Raw genomic sequence first — 22579 nt, forward strand, 5'->3', positions numbered from 1 at the left:
ACACACTGACACACTGACACACACTGACACACTGACACACACTGACACAAACTGACACACACTGACACACACTGACACACACTGACACACACAAAATGTACAGTTAAATTTACATATGTCAGATGTTGCAGAAAGTGAACAGTGATGAAATTATGTTTAAAGAGACAATGTTTAAGAAGTGTTCATGAGTCCAACGGCAGAGGGAAACAAACTGTTCTTGTGACGGCAGGTTCTGGTCCTGATGGACCGTAGCCACCTGCCTGAGGGGAGTGGTCTCCTGCCTGAGGGGAGTGGCCTCCTGTCTGAGGGGAGAGGCCTCCTGTCTGAGGGGAGTGGTCTCCTGCCTGAGGGGAGTGGCCTCCTGTCTGAGGGGAGAGGCCTCCTGCCTGAGGGGAGTGGTCTCCTGCCTGAGGGGAGTGGCCTCCTGTCTGAGGGGAGAGGCCTCCTGTCTGAGGGGAGTGGTCTCCTGCCTGAGGGGAGTGGCCTCCTGTCTGAGGGGAGAGGCCTCCTGCCTGAGGGGAGTGGTCTCCTGCCTGAGGGGAGTGGCCTCCTGTCTGAGGGGAGAGGCCTCCTGCCTGAGGGGAGTGGTCTCCTGCCTGAGGGGAGTGGCCTCCTGCCTGAGGGGAGTGGCCTCCTGCCTGAGGGGAGTGGCCTCCTGTCTGAGGGGAGAGGCCTCCTGCCTGAGGGGAGTGGCCTCCTGTCTGAGGGGAGAGGCCTCCTGCCTGAGGGGAGTGGTCTCCTGCCTGAGGGGAGTGGCCTCCTGTCTGAGGGGAGAGGCCTCCTGCCTGAGGGGAGTGGTCTCCTGCCTGAGGGGAGTGGCCTCCTGCCTGAGGGGAGTGGCCTCCTGCCTGAGGGGAGTGGCCTCCTGTCTGAGGGGAGAGGCCTCCTGCCTGAGGGGAGTGGTCTCCTGCCTGAGGGGAGTGGTCTCCTGCCTGAGGGGAGTGGCCTCCTGTCTGAGGGGAGAGGCCTCCTCCCTGAGGGGAGTGGCCTCCTGCCTGAGGGGAGTGGCCTCCTGTCTGAGGGGAGTGGCCTCCTGTCTGAGGGGTAAGGCCTCCTGTCTGAGGGGAGTGGCCTCCTGCCTGAGTTGAGTGGCCTCCTGCCTGAGGGGAGTGGCCTCCTGCCTGAGGGGAGTGGCCTCCTGTCTGAGGGGAGTGGCTTCCTGCCTGAGGGGAGTGGCCTCCTGCCTGAGGGGAGTGGCCTCCTGTCTGAGGGGAGTGGCCTCCTGCCTGAGGGGAGTGGCTCAAATGGTCCGTGTCCAGGGTGAAGGGTCGGCTGTGATCCGACCTGCTCGTCCCAGAGTCCTGGAGACGTACAGGTCCTGCAGAGATGGAAGTCTGCAGCTGATCACCTTCTCAGCAGAGGCACAATGCGCTGTAGTCTCTGTTTATCTCTGGCTGTGGCTCCAGCGTACCACACGGTGATGGAGGAGGTGATGGAGGAGGTGAGGATGGACTCGATGATGGCCGTGTAGAACTGCACCATCATCTCCTCTGACAAAAATGGCTTTCAAAATGACTTCCCTGAACACAAACCAGATAAACGTTTCACATTGGATTATCAAAACAAACAATGTTGCTCGATTACAAGGACCAAGACTGATCACTGACCATCACACGTCACTGCATCTCAATCGCAATTAAAGTTCAACTGTCCAGACCTAGGTTGACCCGTCCTCCCGGGTCATGAAGATTCCGTGCACATTGGCCTCAGCGGCGTTGAGGGAAGGCTCAATGCAGAGGACGAGTCAAATCTCCCCCGTCATCGTCGTAAACCACATTACGTACTTTGCAGACGCAGCGCTGAGCTGTGACTTGGCGAGTTTTGAGTCGCCATACTGATTCAACGTTGGATAAACTCCTGAATGAATCCAGTGGCATAAGCTGCACGGGGCGTGGTCATCAGGATCAGAGAGCGCGGCGGGCGGTCAGTCCTGGAGAGAAACTAATAAGAAATCAAACTGACCTGGATCTGTGACAGCTGCAGTTCAAACTCAGAGTGACATAGTGAAGACTTTGAGTTTTATTTGGGCTGGAGATGGTTCTAGTATCTTGAGCCTAAATAAAACTGGTGTTAATTCTACAGTGTGCGCAGAACAGATATATCTATAGATCTATATATATATATATATATATATATATATATATATATATATATTTTAGGGCTGTCAAGCGATTAATATATTTAATCGCGATTAATCGCATGATTGATCATAGTTAATCACGAATCAGTGTTGAACTTCACATTTGATCTATTCATCCCCATTTAACACAAAAGAATGTCCCTCATTGCATTGCAATTTGCATCAAATTCAAAACAAATATAATAATACTGATCGGCCTGCACGCTGTAGCCACCCATTTGGCGACTGCTTTTGTGAGTTTCCGGCTGGTAGATTTGTCCAGCTGTTTCCCTTTTAAATTATCCAGCGTAGTTTGCGTTAAGCGAGGAGGGGGCGCCGGGCACTCTGCATCCGCCGTGTGCTTGAACGACAAGTGGTACTTCAGACTAGACGTACTCCGGTGGTAACTTAATTCAGCGCGACAATAAATACAAATGACCTTTGTCCTGTCATGACAAGGCTTTGAATCTGAACTTGCCAATCAAAACACCTTTCTTTTCCATAGTTGTAGCTAGTTGTAACGGGGTTGTATTTTTCTGGCGGCATCGACCTCAGTGTATTGCTTCCGGATTTCCCGAGCTACGGAGTGGCCCGAGGTCAAAAATGTCACTGCGTTAATCGCGCAATAAAAAAATAGTGCCGTTAAAAGCATGTTGCGTTAATGCATTAATAACACGTTAACTTTGACAGCCTTAATATATATATATAAAAGTCTCATGTCCATCGCGCTCTTATTTCCTGGTTTTTCGGTATCGGATAGAACTTCTCTCCGTTTATTTTCCCGGTTGCTGCATCAACTGCCACATAAACCTTCACCATTGTGATAATAGTAAAGAGTGCGATATCATTAATGACGTTTTGGGCCTCTTTGAACCGTGTTTCCTCGTAAATCGAAGCAGAAAAACTCTGGTATAGAATTAAGGGCTTGTATGGGGAGACACGGGTTAGCCTGGAGGAGCCAGCGTGGAGCCGGGGGGCTGGAGAGGGGGATGGGGGAGGGTGAGGGGGGATGGTGACGCGTACCTGTGATTATGACGCGGTCCTATGAACACCTCCCGTCAGTTTGGAGATTCGAGGAAAGGATATAGTCTGTACTATGGTACTAAAAACTGCGGGAATCAATCAAAAAACACTCTGGGTACATATATGAAGCACAAATAACAATGTAAGAAGGTCAAAAGCTCTGAAAAGTCGATTTAGCATGTTATGGGACCTTTAGGGCTCTGTCCACATGAAGCTGAACTCAGGCGAATGTGAAATGTACTGAGTATAAAACACATATTATCCACATGGAGCGTCTGTTTCAGGACGTCCCAGAGGACAAAGATCTCAGATCACAGGTGTGATCTGAGGTGTCTATTACAACACGGCTGTTAAGCCGTGTTGTAATAGACATGCAAGCACCCAGTGTGTGGATGCACCCAGTGTGTGGATGCACCCAGTATGTGGATGCACCCAGTGTGTGGATGCACCCAGTATGTGGATGCACCCAGTATGTGGATGCACTCAGTATGTGGATGCACCCAGTGTGTGGATGCACCCAGTATGTGGATGCACTCAGTATGCACCCAGTGTGGATGCACCCGGTGTGTGGATGCACCCAGAGTGTGGATGCACCCAGTATGCACCCAGTGTGGATGCACCCAGTGTGTGGATGCACCCAGAGTGTGGATGCACCCAGTATGCACCCAGTGTGGATGCACCCAGTGTGTGGATGCACCCAGTATGTGGATGCACCCAGTGTGTGGATGCACCCAGTGTGGATGCACCCGGTATGTGGATGCACCCAGTGTGGATGCACCCGGTGTGTGGATGCACCCGGTGTGTGGATGCACCCAGTGTGTGGATGCACCCAGTGTGGATGCACCCGGTATGTGGATGCACCCAGTGTGGATGCACCCAGTGTGTGGATGCACCCAGTGTGAATGCACCCAGTGTGTGGATGCACACAGTTAAAGACATAGTTTTGTGCCCGAAGAGTGTATTGTATATCACAATTAATCACAAATCATTAGATAAAAGAAAACCATCTGCTTGTAGTACCTGTAATACCTGTAATACCTGTTGAACCTGTAGTACCTGTAGTATCTGTAGTACCTGTAGTACCTGTAGAACCTGTAGTACCTGTAGTATCTGTAGTACCTGTAGTACCTGTAGTACCTGTAGTACCTGTAGAACCTGTAGTACCTGTAGTACCTGTAGTACCTGTAGAACCTGTAGTACCTGTAGAACCTGTAGAACCTGTAGTACCTGTAGAACCTGTAGAACTTGTAGTACCTGTAGTACCTGTAGTACCTGTAGAACCTGTAGTACCTGTAGAACCTGTAGTACCTGTAGTACCTGTAGAGCCTGTAGTACCTGTAGTACCTGTAGAACCTGTAGTACCTGTAGTACCTGTAGAACCTGTAGTACCTGTAGTACCTGTAGAACCTGTAGTACCTGTAGAACCTGTAGTACCTGTAGAACTTGTAGTACCTGTAGTACCTGTAGAACCTGTAGTACCTGTAGAACCTGTAGTACCTGTAGAACTTGTAGTACCTGTAGTACCTGTAGAACCTGTAGTACCTGTAGAACCTGTAGTACCTGTAGTACCTGTAGTACCTGTAGAGCCTGTAGTACCTGTAGTACCTGTAGAACCTGTAGTACCTGTAGTACCTGTAGAACCTGTAGAACCTATAGAACCTGTAGTACCTGTAGAACTTGTAGAACCTGTAGTACCTGTAGTACCTGTAGAACCTGTAGTACCTGTAGTACCTGTAGAACCTGTAGTACCTGTAGAACCTGTAGAACCTGTAGTACCTGTAGAACCTGTAGTACCTGTAGAACTTGTAGTACCTGTAGTACCTGTAGAACCTGTAGTACCTGTAGAACCTGTAGTACCTGTAGTACCTGTAGAGCCTGTAGTACCTGTAGTACCTGTAGAACCTGTAGTACCTGTAGTACCTGTAGAACCTGTAGTACCTGTAGTACCTGTAGAACCTGTAGTACCTGTAGAACCTGTAGTACCTGTAGAACTTGTAGTACCTGTAGTACCTGTAGAACCTGTAGTACCTGTAGAACCTGTAGTACCTGTAGAACCTGTAGTACCTGTAGAACTTGTAGTACCTGTAGTACCTGTAGAACCTGTAGTACCTGTAGAACCTGTAGTACCTGTAGTACCTGTAGTACCTGTAGAGCCTGTAGTACCTGTAGTACCTGTAGAACCTGTAGTACCTGTAGTACCTGTAGAACCTGTAGAACCTATAGAACCTGTAGTACCTGTAGAACTTGTAGAACCTGTAGAACCTGTAGTACCTGTAGAACCTGTAGTACCTGTAGAACCTGTAGTACCTGTAGTACCTGTAGAACTTGTAGTACCTGTAGTACCTGTAGTACCTGTAGTACCTGTAGTACCTGTAGAACCTGTAGTACCTGTAGTACCTGTAGAACTTGTAGTACCTGTAGAACTTGTAGTACCTGTAGTACCTGTAGTACCTGTAGAACATGTAGTACCTGTAGTACCTGTAGTACCTGTAGAACCTGTAGTACCTGTAGTACCTGTAGAACTTGTAGTACCTGTAGTACATGTAGTACCTGTAGAACCTGTAGTACCTGTAGTACCTGTAGAACCTGTAGTACCTGTAGAACTTGTAGTACCTGTAGTACCTGTAGAACTTGTAGTACCTGTAGTGCCTGTAGAACCTGTAGAACCTGTAGTACCTGTAGTACCTGTAGAACCTGTAGTACCTGTAGTACCTGTAGAACCTGTAGTACCTGTAGAACCTGTAGAACCTGTAGAACCTGTAGTACCTGTAGTACCTGTAGTACCTGTAGAACCTGTAGTACCTGTAGAACTTGTAGTACCTGTAGTACCTGTAGTACCTGTAGAACATGTAGTACCTGTAGTACCTGTAGTACCTGTAGAACCTGTAGTACCTGTAGTACCTGTAGTACCTGTAGTACCTGTAGAACCTGTAGTACCTGTAGTACCTGTAGAACTTGTAGTACCTGTAGTGCCTGTAGAACCTGTGGTACCTGTAGAACCTGTAGTACCTGTAGAACCTGTAGTACCTGTAGTACCTGTAGAACTTGTAGTACCTGTAGTGCCTGTAGAACCTGTAGTACCTGTAGTACCTGTAGAACCTGTAGTACCTGTAGTACCTGTAGAACCTGTAGAACCTATAGAACTTAAAGTACCTGTAGAACCTGTAGAACCTGTAGTACCTGTAGTACCTGTAGTACCTGTAGAACCTGTAGTACCTGTAGAACTTGTAGTACCTGTAGTACATGTAGTACCTGTAGAACATGTAGTACCTGTAGTACCTGTAGAACCTGTAGAACCTATAGAACCTGTAGTACCTGTAGAACCTGTAGTACCTGTAGAACCTGTAGTACCTGTAGTACCTGTAGAACTTGTAGTACCTGTAGTACCTGTAGAACCTGTAGAACCTGTAGTACCTGTAGTACCTGTAGAGCCTGTAGTGCCTGTAGAACCTGTAGAACCTGTAGTACATGTAGTACCTGTAGAACATGTAGTACCTGTATTACCTGTAGTACCTGTAGAACATGTAGTACCTGTAGTACCTGTAGAACCTTTAGAACCTATAGAACCTGTAGTACCTGTAGAACCTGTAGTACCTGTAGTACCTGTAGAACCTGTAGTACCTATAGTACCTGTAGAACCTGTAGAACCTATAGAACCTGTAGTACCTGTAGAATCTGTAGAACCTGTAGTACCTGTAGTACCTGTAGAACCTGTAGTACCTGTAGTACCTGTAGAACCTGTAGAACCTATAGAACCTGTAGTACCTGTAGAACCTGTAGTACCTGTAGAACCTGTAGAACCTGTAGTACCTGTAGAACCTGTAGTACCTGTAGTACCTGTAGAACCTGTAGTAGATATTAAAGGGCTGTAAGAAAACAAAGAGAGTCTCAAGTGAAACCAAAAACACCCTTTATCAGGAGGTCCCGCCCAGTGGGCAGGGCTTAATCAGAGTAGGATAAATATCTGAGTTCCCAGACTCGGTCCACAGATTGAGAATGACTCTTGGATGAGAGTCCAGACTTTAAAACTGAATATTTTTCTACAATGGAACCCTCCTGGACAAATGAGGGATTACATCGACTCAAAAGCACTTTATTTATTTATTCACTTGTGTAGTTAAATTGTTGTGGCGCGTGTTAACTGCCACTTTTAAATCTCTATAAAACTGAGGTCTTCTTCATGACTCTTTTTATGTGTGTGATGTGTGAATGTGAGAAACAGACTGTACGACAATTTCCCTTGGAATCAATAAAGTATTTATCTTTCCATCAAAGTCAGAGTGAAGGCTCTGAAGTGTGAAACTACAGCAGACACATTTCAAACTCACTCAAATGATCATGATTGTTACAGTTTCTGTTGATAATGAGTGAAAATTCACATAAACTACATTTGAGCGGGTCACTTTGGACTGGCCCTGGTCCCAGAGCGGGTCACTTTGGACTGGCCCTGGTCCCAGAGCGGGTCACTTTGGACTGGCCCTGGTCCCAGAGCGGGTCACTTTGGACACAGGTCCAGACCCAGTAGTCCACGTGAGCAAAGATGTCACCCAAACACAACATGTTGCAATGTTTTTATAATAAATCTAATCTGAATTGTACCTTCATGAGGCCAACATAAGACTCACTGGATCTGCCACAGTTTCTCATGTGGCCTGGACAGACGGGAGAAGATGAGTGACAGGCACTCAAACTTTCCATTTTCCTTCTCCACCTCCTGCATTATTAAACTGCAGCAGCTGCAGCAGCAGCCAGCAGCAGCCAGCAGCAGCCAGCAGCAGCCAGCAGCAGCCAGCAGCAGCCAGCAGCAGCCAGCAGCAGCCAGCAGCAGCAGCAGCAGATGCAGCAGATGCAGCAGATGCAGCAGCAGCAGCAGCAGCAGCAGCAGCAGCAGATGCAGCAGCAGCAGCAGCAGCAGCAGCAGCAGATGCAGCAGCAGTAGCAGCAGCAGCAGCAGCAGATGCAGCAGCAGCAGCAGCAGCAGCAGCAGCAGCAGCAGATGCAGCAGCAGCAGCAGCAGCAGCAGCAGCAGATGCAGCAGCAGCAGCAGCAGCAGCAGCAGCAGCAGCAGCAGATGCAGCAGCAGTAGCAGCAGCAGCAGCAGCAGCAGCAGCAGCAGCAGCAGCAGCAGGTTATAGTCAATGTTACACACAACTCCTGAAGGAAGGAGAGAGAGAGAGAGAGAGAGAGAGAGAAGGAGAGAGATAGATAGGGAGAGAGAGAGAGGGAGAGATAGGGCGAGAGAGACACCGCGCGCATCTCCGTGCCGAGAGCGAGCGAGGAGGAGCGAACGCGGTGGAGAGGAAGCGACACACACCGGAGCCGACACGCGCGGCAGCATCACACCGGAGCACGGGCGCGCGCGCTGGACTGACATCACGGCCGGGCTCCGGGTCTCGAGACGCGCGAGGCAAAACATGCAGTGAGCCGCGGGAGACGCGCGAGGCACCGGAACCAGAGAGAAAGTACCGGGACAAACACCGACAACACACAAGAAAACAACATGAACACGAACGACGCCAAGGAGTACCTGGCGCGGAGGGAGATTCCACAACTGTTCGAGGTAAACAAGCGCGCGCGGACCGACTTTTCGCGATTGTTTCATCTTTTTCTTGATTTTCTTTATTGCTCAGAGTCCGGTGTTTGGACCGGAAAGAGCGCGCGCGTGAGAAATGCCACGGCAAAAACAAAACTACGTGACGCTCAGAGACAAGTCACCGCGCGCGCGTCTCGGCTTCAGCGCTTCTCACGCGCGTCACGCCTGGACGATGTCCCGCACTCGTGTCTTACATGTCACACACTGCGGGACGGTTAAAGTCCTTCTGCGGGACTTCTTTGATCTTATCCCCTCGCGCGGTTTGTTTCACGCGTGAATATGTAACGGTTATTGGGCTGAGCGGGCTCGCGCGGCGCAAAGGTTTGAACAAGTGTGAGAACAGGAAGAAGCTTTTTCCATATCTGCATCTGCATCATGTTTGTACTGTAAGAGTACTGTAGAGCAGGAACTATCAAGGGTTACGGGCCCGAGCAGACCCGGTGCCGGGGTTTGTCCCTGTCAGACCTGGTTCTGGGGTTTGTCCCTGTCAGACCCGGTTCTGGGGTTTGACCCTGTCAGACCCGGTTCTGGGGTTTGTCCCTGTCAGACCCGGTACCGGGGTTTGTCCCGGTTCGAGCCTGATATCTGGTTCAGATCTGGTTCTGGGCTCGTGGTTTCCTGCTTTGTTAGTTTAGTAAAAATCCTTCATTTGTGATGCTTGCTTCTTGTCAGATGAAATAGCGGCGCGGTCACGTGGGAGGGCAATATTTAGAGAAAAACATGAAAATCTTCACATGTTTTTGAGTTTCACGATGAAGATTGTCAGACAAAATCAAGAGAAATGTGTTTTAACTTGACACATGTTTGTAGAGCTGTGATTATTAGACAAATGTATCTCAAAACTACAGAAACATCCCGTTTGAAAGTTGACTTCATAACTTGTTTTTTGTAGATTTTTTACGATAAACGATGAATGTTTTTAAAGCAGCGTTTGTTGTATCGTCTAAATGTCGATATATCGCCCACGTCTGATGCAAAGTGGGTTTTTTATCTCGCTTCGTACGGAAAGTTTAAGGTATTTTCTTATCCACGTGTTGTCGTGTTTATTTGCTCCAGCCCTCATCAAATCTAAACTAGAACCATCACAAATAATGAGTCATTTAAGGGCAATAAACAGAACAGAAACATAAATCTCAACATGACTTTGATTGATCATAACTCATATTATATTAATGACACTGCATCAGACACAGTTTCAACACGTGAGCTCAGTTATTGCTCAACTTTGGACTGGATTTTCCCCTCAAAACCTGGAACACTTACATACATAATGAACAATGTGTTTATTAGTAAGAATTTAAACTTCACAACTATCGTATTTTCTGGACTATAAGTCGCACCAGCCAAAAAAATGCATAATAGAGAAGAAAAAAACATATATAAGTCGCACTGGAGTATAAGTATATAAGTATAAATATAAGTATAAGTCGCACTCCGGCCAAAACTACGAAAAAAGGTGCGACTTATGGTCCGGAAAATACGGTACTTGACTCTTACTGTAACTTTAACCCTTTAATTAAAGAATCCGTATTGTGCCTTTGTTTGCTATACTTCTAATCTACGTCATTATTTTATATTTTGGACCTCAATATTGATCCAAAACAGCTGATAAAAGCTACGGGATGTTTTTCTCAGAGCGAGAAAGGGAAAGACTCGGGGTTAAAGGCTCCGCTCTCCTTTAAGTCTCCGCTCCAGCTTCGTTACGGCTCAGCACGTGCTACGATACTGACCGTTCTAAATCAGCGTCGCTTGGTGGTGGAGTGGACGGCACATATGCAGCGTCGACAGTTCCATTCTGGCTCTTGACAGTTTGCTGCGATGTCCTTCCCCAGTCTCATCCCCATATCTGTCAAAGGAATTGTTTCAAAATCGATTTCGATACCGAAGAAAAGGCTCGATACCGAAACGATGATGAAAAAAATGCACAATTTTTACACGTTTTAACACAAAATAACAGTTTGTTGTTGTACGTTGTGTTATTCTTGCTTTGATAAAGCTCAAGATAGTTTAAAACTGTTCAGGAAAAGTACAAGTTTGCGCTGTTCATCGATTATTGTTCGATTATTTTAGCGTCGATACTCGTCCAAATGAGCATCTAGTGTCGATTAGTCCCTCCTTTTCGATACGTCCGACAACCTTTTCAACAAAACGTCACAAAAACATCTCTATCCATCCTTCATCCGCAATTTTAATACAGAAAATAAAGCGATTTGAATAATTAGCCGGGTAATCGTGTTGTAATTCCTGCAACAATCGCGCCGCACTTTCTTTATTCCAGTCATTACGCTCCATATTCCAATCTCTTCTCGCGTCTCCCCATTGACACAAGTTATTGACAGCACCGCACACGCTCATTTGCATAACCAAATAGAAAATAAACACCAGTATCTCTCGATCTCAGCGCGCGAAGCAGGTGAACGCGTCCGTCTCTCGCCGTCGTCTCCGTTCATCCTCCTAATTAGACTCACGGGCCTAATTGCCGGCTCTGTTTCATGAATGTGTTTATTAACATGGCGTTTTCCCTCTGATCGCTCCTGTAAAAGTGCGTTAATCGACTAAAACTGAACGCTGTGTTTGCGTCGAGTATCGTGCTGCAAATGTCACAATAGCATGGACTGTTATTGAGTCAGAGTCGGCAGGAAGTCGGGTCGGATTTATCAAGATGGACACGCGGTTCATTCACGACGCCGGGCTCGAAATAGCGACGCGTTTATGTGAATCAAAATGGAACGTTTTCTGTGATGGAGCCGTGTTTTCAATGAGGCCGAGACGATTCATCAGAATGTGTGACTCCTCGACTATTGAAATATGGAATAATGGTAGTCGTGGTGATCACTTGTTGTCAGGACGGAGCAAACGCATTCAAAAAGAACAAAGAAGCAGCGTTATTGCATTTAAATGTGGAAAAATAAGAAATAATGAATAATACATTTAAATATTCTGCATCCAGAAGCCGCCAGTCGTCACGTTTCAACCTTCTTTTGGCTGATGATTTATTTTAAAAGCCTCAATGCAGAAAATAAATAATGTATTTACTGTTCGACTGCTGAAAGAATCGTTAGGTTCAGCTCTGTATGTAAAGACTAATGAGAAACAAGACAATCACAGTCAGAACATAAACCAGGTCTGCATCAGGACTAAACCAGGTCTTCATCAGGACTAAACCAGGTCTGCATCAGGACTAAACCAGGTCTGCATCAGGACTAAACCAGGTCTGCATCAGGACTAAACCAGGTCTGCATCAGGACTAAACCAGGTCTGCATCAGGACTAAACCAGGTCTTCATCAGGACTAAACCAGGTCTGCATCAGGACTAAACCAGGTCTGCATCAGGACTAAACCAGGTCTGCATCAGGACTAAACCAGGTCTGCATCAGGACTAAACCAGGTCTGCATCAGGACTAAACCAGGTCTGCATCAGGACTAAACCAGGTCTGCATCAGGACTAAACCAGGTCTTCATCAGGACTAAACCAGGTCTGCATCAGGACTAAACCAGGTCTGCATCAGGACTAAACCAGGTCTGCATCAGGACTAAACCAGGTCTGCATCAGGACTAAACCAGGTCCAAACCAGGTCTGCATCAGGTCCAAACCAGGTCTGCATCAGGTCCAAACCAGGTCTTCATCAGGACTAAACCAGGTCTTCATCAGGACCAAACCAGGTCTGCATCAGGACTAAACCAGGTTTAAACCAGGTCTTCATCAGGTCCAAACCAGGTCTGCATCAGGTCCAAACCAGGTCTGCATCAGGTCCAAACCAGGTCTGCATCAGGTCCAAACCAGGTCTTCATCAGGACTAAACCAGGTCTTCATCAGGACTAAACCAGGTCTTCATCAGGACCAAACCAGGTCTGCATCAGGACTAAACCAGGTTTAAACCAGGTCTTCATCAGGTCCAAACCAGATCTGCATCAGGTCCAAACCAGGTCTTCATCAGGACTAAACCAGGTCTTCATCAGGACTAAACCAGGTCTTCATCAGGACTAAACCAGGTCTTCATCAGGACCAAACCAGGTCTTCATCAGGTCCAAACCAGGTCTGCATCAGGTCCAAACCAGGTCTGCATCAGGTCCAAACCAGGTCTGCATCAGGTCCAAACCAGGTCTTCATCAGGACTAAACCAGTTCTTCATCAGGACTAAACCAGGACTAAACCAGGTCTTCATCAGGACTAAACCAGGTCTTCATCAGGACTAAACCAGGTCTTCATCAGGTCCAAACCAGGTCTTCATCAGGACTAAACCAGGTCTTCATCAGGACTAAACCAGGTCTACATCGGGACTAAACCAGGTCTTCATCAGAACTAATCCAGGTCTTCATCAGGACTTAACCAGGTCTTCATCGGGACTAAACCAGGTCTTCTTCAGGACTAAACCAGGACTAAACCAGGTCTTCATCAGGACTAAACCAGGTCTGCATCAGGACTAAACCAGGTCTGCATCAGGACTAAACCAGTTCTTCATCAGGACTAAACTCAGGTCTTCTTCAGGACTAAACCAGGACTAAACCAGGTCTTCATCAGGACTAAACCAGGTCTGCATCAGGACTAAACCAGGTCTTCATCAGGACTAAACCAGTTCTTCATCAGGACTAAACCAGGACTAAACCAGGTCTTCATCAGGACTAAACCAGGTCTTCATCAGGACTAAACCAGGTCTTCATCAGGTCCAAACCAGGTCTTCATCAGGACTAAACCAGGTCTTCATCAGGACTAAACCAGGTCTACATCGGGACTAAACCAGGTCTTCATCAGAACTAATCCAGGTCTTCATCAGGACTTAACCAGGTCTTCATCGGGACTAAACCAGGTCTTCATCAGGACTAAACTCAGGTCTTCTTCAGGACTAAACCAGGACTAAACCAGGTCTGCATCAGGACTAAACCAGGTCTGCATCAGGACTAAACCAGTTCTTCATCAGGACTAAACCAGGTCTTCATCATCAGGACTAAACCAGGTCTGCATCAGGACTAAACCAGTTCTTCACCAGGACTAAACCAGGTCTTCATCAGGACTAAACCAGGTCTTCATCGGGACTAAACCAGGTCTGCATCAGGACTAAACCAGGTCTGCATCGGGACTAAACCAGGTCTAAACCAGGTCTTCATCGGGACTAAACCAGGTCTTCATCAGGACTAAACCAGGTCTGCATCAGGACTAAACCAGGTCTGCATCGGGACTAAACCAGGTCTAAACCAGGTCTTCATCAGGACTAAACCAGGTCTGCATCAGGACTAAACCAGGTCTTCATCAGGACTAAACCAGGTCTTCATCAGGACTAAACCAGGTCTGCATCGGGACTAAACCAGGTCTTCATCAGGACTAAACCAGGTCTACATCGGGACTAAACCAGGTCTTCATCAGAACTAATCCAGGTCTTCATCAGGACTTAACCAGGTCTTCATCGGGACTAAACCAGGTCTTCATCAGGACTAAACTCAGGTCTTCTTCAGGACTAAACCAGGACTAAACCAGGTCTTCATCAGGACTAAACCAGGTCTGCATCAGGACTAAACCAGGTCTTCATCAGGACTAAACCAGGTCTTCATCAGGACTAAACTCAGGTCTTCTTCAGGACTAAACCAGGACTAAACCAGGTCTTCATCAGGACTAAACCAGGTCTGCATCAGGACTAAACCAGGTCTTCATCAGGACTAAACCAGGTCTTCATCAGGACTAAACCAGGTCTTCATCGGGACTAAACCAGGTCTTCATCAGGACTAAACTCAGGTCTTCTTCAGGACTAAACCAGGACTAAACCAGGTCTTCATCAGGACTAAACCAGGTCTGCATCAGGACTAAACCAGGTCTTCATCAGGACTAAACCAGGTCTTCATCAGGACTAAACCAGGTTTAAACCAGGTCTTCTTCAGGACTAAACCAGGTCTTCATCAGGACTAAACCAGTTCTTCATCAGGACTAAACCAGGTCTTCATCAGGACTAAACCAGGTCTTCATCAGGACTAAACCAGGTCTGCATCGGGACTAAACCAGGTCTTCATCAGGACTAAACCAGGTCTTCATCAGGACTAAACCAGGTCTTCATCAGGACTAAACCAGGTCTTCATCGGGACTAAACCAGGTCTGCATCAGGACTAAACCAGGTCTGCATCGGGACTAAACCAGGTCTAAACCAGGTCTTCATCGGGACTAAACCAGGTCTTCATCAGGACTAAACCAGGTCTGCATCAGGACTAAACCAGGTCTGCATCGGGACTAAACCAGGTCTAAACCAGGTCTTCATCAGGACTAAACCAGGTCTGCATCAGGACTAAACCAGGTCTTCATCAGGACTAAACCAGGTCTTCATCAGGACTAAACCAGGTCTGCATCAGGACTAAACCAGGTCTTCATCAGGACTAAACCAGGTCTTCATCAGGACTAAACCAGGTCTGCATCAGGACTAAACCAGGTCTTCATCAGGACTAAACCAGGTCTTCATCAGGACTAAACCAGGTCTGCATCAGGACTAAACCAGGTCTTCATCAGGACTAAACCAGGTCTGCATCAGGACTAAACCAGGTCTTCATCAGGACTAAACCAGGTCTTCATCAGGACTAAACCAGGTCTGCATCGGGACTAAACCAGGTCTGCATCGGGACTAAACCAGTTCTTCATCAGGACTAAACCAGGTCTGCATCAGGACTAAACCAGGTCTGCATCGGGACTAAACCAGGTCTAAACCAGGTCTTCATCAGGACTAAACCAGGTCCACAGTTTTGCATTTCCACACACACAAATCTCTTTACATGGACTGAACTTTCCACCGTGTTTCCACGTCTTTTCTCAGCGTGCTGCCGGCGCTGTCGCCGCGGTGACGTGTTTGCAGCAGAAACACAATGTGATAGTGGGACCAGAGTGTACCAAGAACATGCTTTTCTGCTGCGGCGATGAGACGGCTCCGGTCAGCACCAAATATAGACCTGCAATTTCCCACAAAAACATGAGCAGGCATTTGTTTCCCACAAAAACACATCCCGCTCTCATTACTGCCGGATGTGTCCTTTGGTATTTAAGGTGTGATTGTGTTTTTTATGGTTCAGTCAGCTGCCAGAAAAAGTCCACGGCTTTATATGTTTTTTATGTTATTTATGGATTTGCCCGGGGGATAAAGTCTTCTCAAGTCGGCCGGGTTGATTAAGCAGCAGTTTAGGGGCTCAGGGGCCTATGCCATACGCTACAGCCTGGGGGCGCTGTCCAGACTGTAGCAATTATGGGCAATTATTTTCCTCCGAGGGCCATGTTCCAATCCAGGCAAGAAGCGGAGGGCCGGCCCGCGATCATTGGTGAAAAAAAGATATATGTATATATTAAATATCAAATAGAGTATCACTTTTCTGTCAAATATAGGCTATTTAATCTATTATTTCATTAATTTCATGTCATCTTTACTAAGGATACAAGTGCAGACAGATGTTACAGACAGTTAAAAAACAGAAACTAAAATCTTTCTTGGGGCCGGATTAAAACATGCTGAGGGCCACATCTTGCCCCAGGGCCACAAATGCCCAGGTCTGATGTCGACTGTGGGAGGAAAAGGCTGAAGGCTGCATGACGCGGCTGAAGTGTGACATCTGGAAGGTTTTGCTGTGTCCTACATCTGACGTCTCTCCTCCTGCCGCCCCCTTTGGCACCCCCGCCCCTTTGGCACTGTCTCCGTCCCTTTGGCACTGTCTCCGTCCCTTTGGCACTGTCTCCGTCCCTTTGGCACTGTCTCCGTCCCTTTGGCACTGTCTCCGCCCCTTTGGCACTGCCGTCCCGGGGGGCCCCTGCTCACCGCGCCTTTAGCTTTTAGGCAAAAACACCTTTAAAAACGCGGTAACTTGTTCACATCTTACATAAAAGTGATTATCCATCTGTAACGCGCTCTCTGCCGTTCAGATTTATTTGAGGAAGACTTGGCTCATCCCCACAGAGACTGAATGGAACGAGAAGTGAAGATCCGGACACTGGAACGAGCCGGGCCGATCGTGAAAAGCCAAGAATTCACAACATTTCAATTGGGTTCTGCGCCTGGACCTTTTGTTAGCTTAATTACAATCCCTAAATCATTTATTTTTCTTGTGAAACTGGCTTCATCTCCGTTCTGGGAATTGTCAAGAACCAATCAGCTCGTCTCCTGATTGTTTTTACCAAAGCAAAAAGGATTGTGAATCAGATGTTGCTCTTTGCACAGCTCGTTAGCGCTTCTAATCAGAGCAAATCAGAGGTCAAAACTACAGAGTCTCGTCTGCACAAAGAGCTCAGACATTTGTTTACACTCCAAAGGGTCAGAAACAGTTTCATTTTCAACTGTGAGTCATTTTTAGTCCGGCATTTGAGAGAAAAGCCGCCAGAATTGTACAGAAATATCTTTTTATACTGAAAAATAGAACACGCTCGTGGAAAACGTCTCATTCCTGTTTTTAAATGCCTAAAATCAGGAGTGTCACTTCTCCCAACGGCCGTGGATTTGGAAAACAGATGATTTGATTAATTCGTGTGCCAAAAATACCAGATTGTGGTGATTTCCCAGCGGCCTCCAGCAGCGTCGTGTGTTTGGAGAATCACTGACTCTCGGCGGTTTAGAATAATTGTACAACTTCACAGCTCTATATAATTATTTTAAAGTTAAAGGGACGTTATGTCTTTTTTTGGGTTGTCTCCATGGAGATTTTATTGATCTGTTTTTGCTAAATTGCAGAAAAATGACGTTCTTACTGTGAGCTGGTCTAGAAGTTCAAAGCTAAGGTTTAAAAGAACCAGCACAGGTTAGGTACAACTGCTACCAAGAGAGAAACTGGTACCAATACAAATAAGGGAGTGTCTACAGAGCCAAAACTGCCATGTTATTTTGTGCCGTGGCTCCTGAAACTGCTGCGCTATTTGACCGCGCCGTTTTAGACCACGCCGGGTTAAGGTTAGGTTCAGGGTCAGTGTTAGGGTCAGGGTTAGGGTTAGGGTCAGGGTCAGGGTCAGGGTCAGGGTTAGGGTTAGGGTTAGGGTCAGGGTTAGGGTTAGGGTTAGGGTCAGGGTCAGGGTCAGGGTCAGGTTTAGGGTTAGCCATGAGGCTATAAGCAGTGCCGCGGTTCCTGAAACTGCTGGGCCATTTGACCGCGCCGCGGCTCTGCAGCCACGGCCTAAAAATAATTTGTTTTATGCCGGTTGTTACTAGATATTGGGCCCACAAATAATTTATGATGATAATAATGATTAATACGGAAACAGGTACAGAAAAAAGAGTTCCACAGTGTTTATTTATGTCAATGTCAGGGCATTCCAAACAAGGAGTTTAGTTTGAAAAGGGGCAAAACTAACCCACATCTGACCTCTAAACCTGTCTTCTCTCCCCCGCTCAGAGCCTCTAAACCTGTCTTCTCTCCCCCGTTCAGAGCCTCTAAACCTCTTAAACCTCTATCTTCTCTCCCCCGCTCAGAGCCTCTAAACCTCTATCTTCTCTCCCCCGTTCAGAGCCTCTAAACCTCTTAAACCTCTATCTTCTCTCCCCTGCTCAGAGCCTCTAAACCTCTATCTTCTCTCCCCCGCTCAGAGCCTCTAAACCTCTATCTTCTCTCCCCCGCTCAGAACCTCTAAACCTCTATCTTCTCTCCCCCGCTCAGAGCCTCTAAACCTCTTAAACCTCAATCTTTTCTCCCCCGCTCAGAACCTCTAAACCTCTATCTTCTCTCCCCCGTTCAGAGCCTCTAAACCTCTTAAACCTCTATCTTCTCTCCCCCGCTCAGAGCCTCTAAACCTCTATCCTCTCTCCCCCGTTCAGAGCCTCTAAACCTCTTAAACCTCTATCTTCTCTCCCCCGCTCAGAGCCTCTAAACCTCTATCTTCTCTCCCCCGCTCAGAGCCTCTAAACCTCTATCTTCTCTCCCCCGCTCAGAGCCTCTAAACCTCTATCTTCTCTCCCCCGCTCAGAACCTCTAAACCTCTATCTTCTCTCCCCCGCTCAGAGCCTCTAAACCTCTTAAACCTCAATCTTTTCTCCCCCGCTCAGAACCTCTAAACCTCTATCTTCTCTCCCCCGTTCAGAGCCTCTAAACCTCTTAAACCTCTATCTTCTCTCCCCCGTTCAGAGCCTCTAAACCTCTTAAACCTCTATCTTCTCTCCCCCGCTCAGAGCCTCTAAATCTCTATCTTCTCTCCCCCGCTCAGAGCCTTTAGACCTCTATCTTCTCTTCCCCGCTCAGAGCCTTTAAACCTCTATCTTCTCTCCCCCGCTCAGAGCCTTTAAACCTCTATCTTCTCTCCCCCGCTCAGAGCCTTTAAACCTCTATCTTCTCTCCCCCGCTCAGAGCCTTTAAACCTCTATCTTCTCTCCCCCACTCAGAGCCTTTAAACCTCTATCTTCTCTCCCCCGCTCAGAGCCTTTAAACCTCTATCTTCTCTCCCCCGCTCAGAGCCTTTAAACCTCTATCTTCTCTCTCCCGCTCAGAGCCTCTAAACCTCTATCTTCTCTCCCCTGTTCAAAGCCTCTAAACCTCTATCTTCTCTCCCCCGCTCAGAGCCTTTAAACCTCTATCTTCTCTCCCCCGCTCAAAGCCTCTAAACCTCTATCTTCTCTCCCCTGTTCAAAGCCTCTAAACCTCTATCTTCTCTCCCCCGCTCAGAGCCTCTAAACCTCTATCTTCTCTCCCCCGCTCAGAGCCTTTAAACCTCTATCTTCTCTCCCCCGCTCAGAGCCTCTAAACCTCTGTCTTCTCTCCCCCGCTCAGAGCCTCTAAACCTCTATCTTCTCTCCCCCGCTCAGAGCCTCTAAACCTCTATCTTCTCTCCCCCGCTCAGAGCCTTTAAACCTCTATCTTCTCTTCCCCGCTCAGAGCCTTTAAACCTCTATCTTCTCTCCCCCGCTCAGAGCCTCTAAACCTCTATCTTCTCTCCCCCGCTCAGAGCCTCTAAACCTCTTAAACCTCAATCTTTTCTCCCCCGCTCAGAACCTCTAAACCTCTATCTTCTCTCCCCCGTTCAGAGCCTCTAAACCTCTTAAACCTCTATCTTCTCTCCCCCGTTCAGAGCCTCTAAACCTCTTAAACCTCTATCTTCTCTCCCCCGCTCAGAGCCTCTAAATCTCTATCTTCTCTCCCCCGCTCAGAGCCTTTAGACCTCTATCTTCTCTTCCCCGCTCAGAGCCTTTAAACCTCTATCTTCTCTCCCCCGCTCAGAGCCTTTAAACCTCTATCTTCTCTCCCCCGCTCAGAGCCTTTAAACCTCTATCTTCTCTCCCCCACTCAGAGCCTTTAAACCTCTATCTTCTCTCCCCCGCTCAGAGCCTTTAAACCTCTATCTTCTCTCCCCCGCTCAGAGCCTTTAAACCTCTATCTTCTCTCTCCCGCTCAGAGCCTCTAAACCTCTATCTTCTCTCCCCTGTTCAAAGCCTCTAAACCTCTATCTTCTCTCCCCCGCTCAGAGCCTTTAAACCTCTATCTTCTCTCCCCCGCTCAAAGCCTCTAAACCTCTATCTTCTCTCCCCTGTTCAAAGCCTCTAGACCTCTATCTTCTCTCCCCCGCTCAGAGCCTCTAAACCTCTATCTTCTCTCCCCCGCTCAGAGCCTTTAAACCTCTATCTTCTCTCCCCCGCTCAGAGCCTCTAAACCTCTGTCTTCTCTCCCCCGCTCAGAGCCTCTAAACCTCTATCTTCTCTCCCCCGCTCAGAGCCTCTAAACCTCTATCTTCTCTCCCCCGCTCAGAGCCTTTAAACCTCTATCTTCTCTCCCCCGCTCAGAGCCTCTAAACCTCTATCTTCTCTCCCCCGCTCAGAGCCTCTAAACCTCTATCTTCTCTCCCCCGCTCAGAGCCTCTAAACCTCTATCTTCTCTCCCCCGCTCAGAGCCTCTAAACCTCTATCTTCTCTCCCCCGCTCAGAGCCTTTAAACCTCTATCTTCTCTCCCCCGCTCAGAGCCTCTAAACCTCTATCTTCTCTCCCCCGCTCAGAGCCTCTAAACCTCTATCTTCTCTCCCCTGTTCAAAGCCTCTAAACCTCTATCTTCTCTCCTCCGCTCAGAGCCTCTAAACCTCTATCTTCTCTCCCCCGCTCAGAGCCTTTAAACCTCTATCTTCTCTCCCCCGCTCAGAGCCTCTAAACCTCTATCTTCTCTCCCCCGCTCAGAGCCTCTAAACCTCTATCTTCTCTCGCCCGCTCAGAGCCTCTAAACCTCTATCTTCTCTCCCCCACTCAGAGCCTTTAAACCTCTATCTTCTCTCCCCCGCTCAGAGCCTCTAAACCTCTATCTTCTCTCCCCCGCTCAGAGCCTCTAAACCTCTATCTTCTCTCCCCCGCTCAGAGCCTTCTGACGGGGCTGATGTTCTACCGCCCGGACGACCCCATCGAGTACCTGGAGTCGTGCCTGAAGAAGGTGCGGGAGCTCGGGGGCACGGAGAAGGTGCGCTGGGACACGTTCGTGGGGCAGGAGAAGAAGTCGCTCCCGCCTCTCAACGGGGGACAGTCCAGACGCTCGCTCTTCAGAAACGGTGAGGAGCAGTTTTTGACCAGTAAAGAATATATAAAGAGAGACTACAGTAAGTGACTGACTTTTAAACATGCTCCCGAGGGCCTCTGCTTTATTTCATGTTTAAGAACGGTGAATAATGTTAGAGAAGGCAAGGCAAGTTTATTTGTAGAGCACATTTCATACACAAAATGCTTTAAAATCACAAAGAAATGACAACCCACATACATAGAATTCCAGACACTCTTTCCCATGTATTTGACATTGCAGCATGACTGGGGATGGACACATCACTGAGATTGATTCTTTCCCATATCAGCGCGCTATCTGCAAAGAGAACACAGTATTTTGCATCAGCCGTGGTCACTCTGCTTGGATTTGGCATTAGCACGCCATCTACTGGCTGCAGTGGGAATGAATGAAAAAACAACAACCTGAAAATAATAATTTAAGCAGCAAAAACCTGGATGCAAAAAGAAGTTACTGGAGCAGATGTTAGTGATTCCGATAATGAAGCGTCGCTGCCTCCGATCCGGGAGATAAAACAGAATGAATTAGAAGCGGGCGGGATCGAGTGGCACGAAGACACAAACACCGATGTGCGTGACCTGGGAGCCACCGCAAAGGACGTGAATGAGGTGTGGTCCTGCTCCCGAACTTAAGATAACAAACGTATCTTCATTTAAGCTGCCTGACCTGCCTGGTGCTAATATAAGCACTCAATTTGACGGGAGAAAGGCTCATATGCTCATAACCAAATCCATATATTATTTTAAGCTGTGCTCGCCTATGGCCTCTGGTGGTTTAATGCTGAATGATGTATATGGGAGTTTTTAAAAGTTAATGATAGCACAATGTCTTAAGGTCGTGATGAACCACATTTAGCTTTAATGACTTTGGCTGGTGCGTGTTTGGGCTGTGCTGAAGCAGCTTTCTACAGCGACTTCTTAAATAACACGCTAACAGGATCATTTCAAGGCTAACTCACTTTCTCTGACTCCTAAGTGCCTTTTATCTTACAGTTTGCATCACTGCTGTTTTATCTGCTCCTGGTTTTGTCCCTGGTTTAGACAAATGACCCACTAACGTAAATGTAAAGTCAAAAGGAATTAAATATCAGAGCCATTCTCATGTTTACTGTCAGCTGTGGACTTTAGAGGACTTTTTCCCATTCAAAAATATAATATATAGTTTGAAATTGTTACTTGCTGTGGTCCTAATTTCTTAGAATTCTAAAGACCATGAATAGGAAATATTTTTTTAATGTATTTAATTTATTACATTTATTACATGTATTTGTTTTTAGCAGGGACAATGCCGTTAGACATAGTTACAAATCCAAAGCTCGCAGCACTAACGACCAAATACAAAATATATAGTATTTAAAGGTGGGTACAGTTTAGATTTGTTT

The 22579-nt window shown here is 47.4% G+C and overlaps 1 protein-coding gene across 1 annotated transcript in view; it reads left to right on the forward strand.

Annotated features, from left to right (window-relative positions):
- Positions 1-8609: 8609 nt before the first annotated feature.
- Positions 8610-22579, forward strand: part of ak5 (adenylate kinase 5) — a 157333-nt gene continuing 143363 nt past the window's right edge. The window contains exons 1-2 of the mRNA XM_072440655.1: positions 8610-8702; positions 21004-21190. Coding sequence (XP_072296756.1) covers positions 8643-8702; positions 21004-21190 — 247 coding nt within the window. The 5' untranslated portion in view covers positions 8610-8642. The remainder of the gene's footprint in view (positions 8703-21003; positions 21191-22579) is intronic.

Source organism: Eucyclogobius newberryi, unplaced genomic scaffold (genome assembly GCF_026437365.1).
Source record: "Eucyclogobius newberryi isolate DKJ021-1_F unplaced genomic scaffold, fEucNew1.0.hap1 SCAF_12, whole genome shotgun sequence".
In the NCBI taxonomy this organism is placed as follows: Eukaryota; Metazoa; Chordata; class Actinopteri; order Gobiiformes; family Gobiidae; genus Eucyclogobius; species Eucyclogobius newberryi.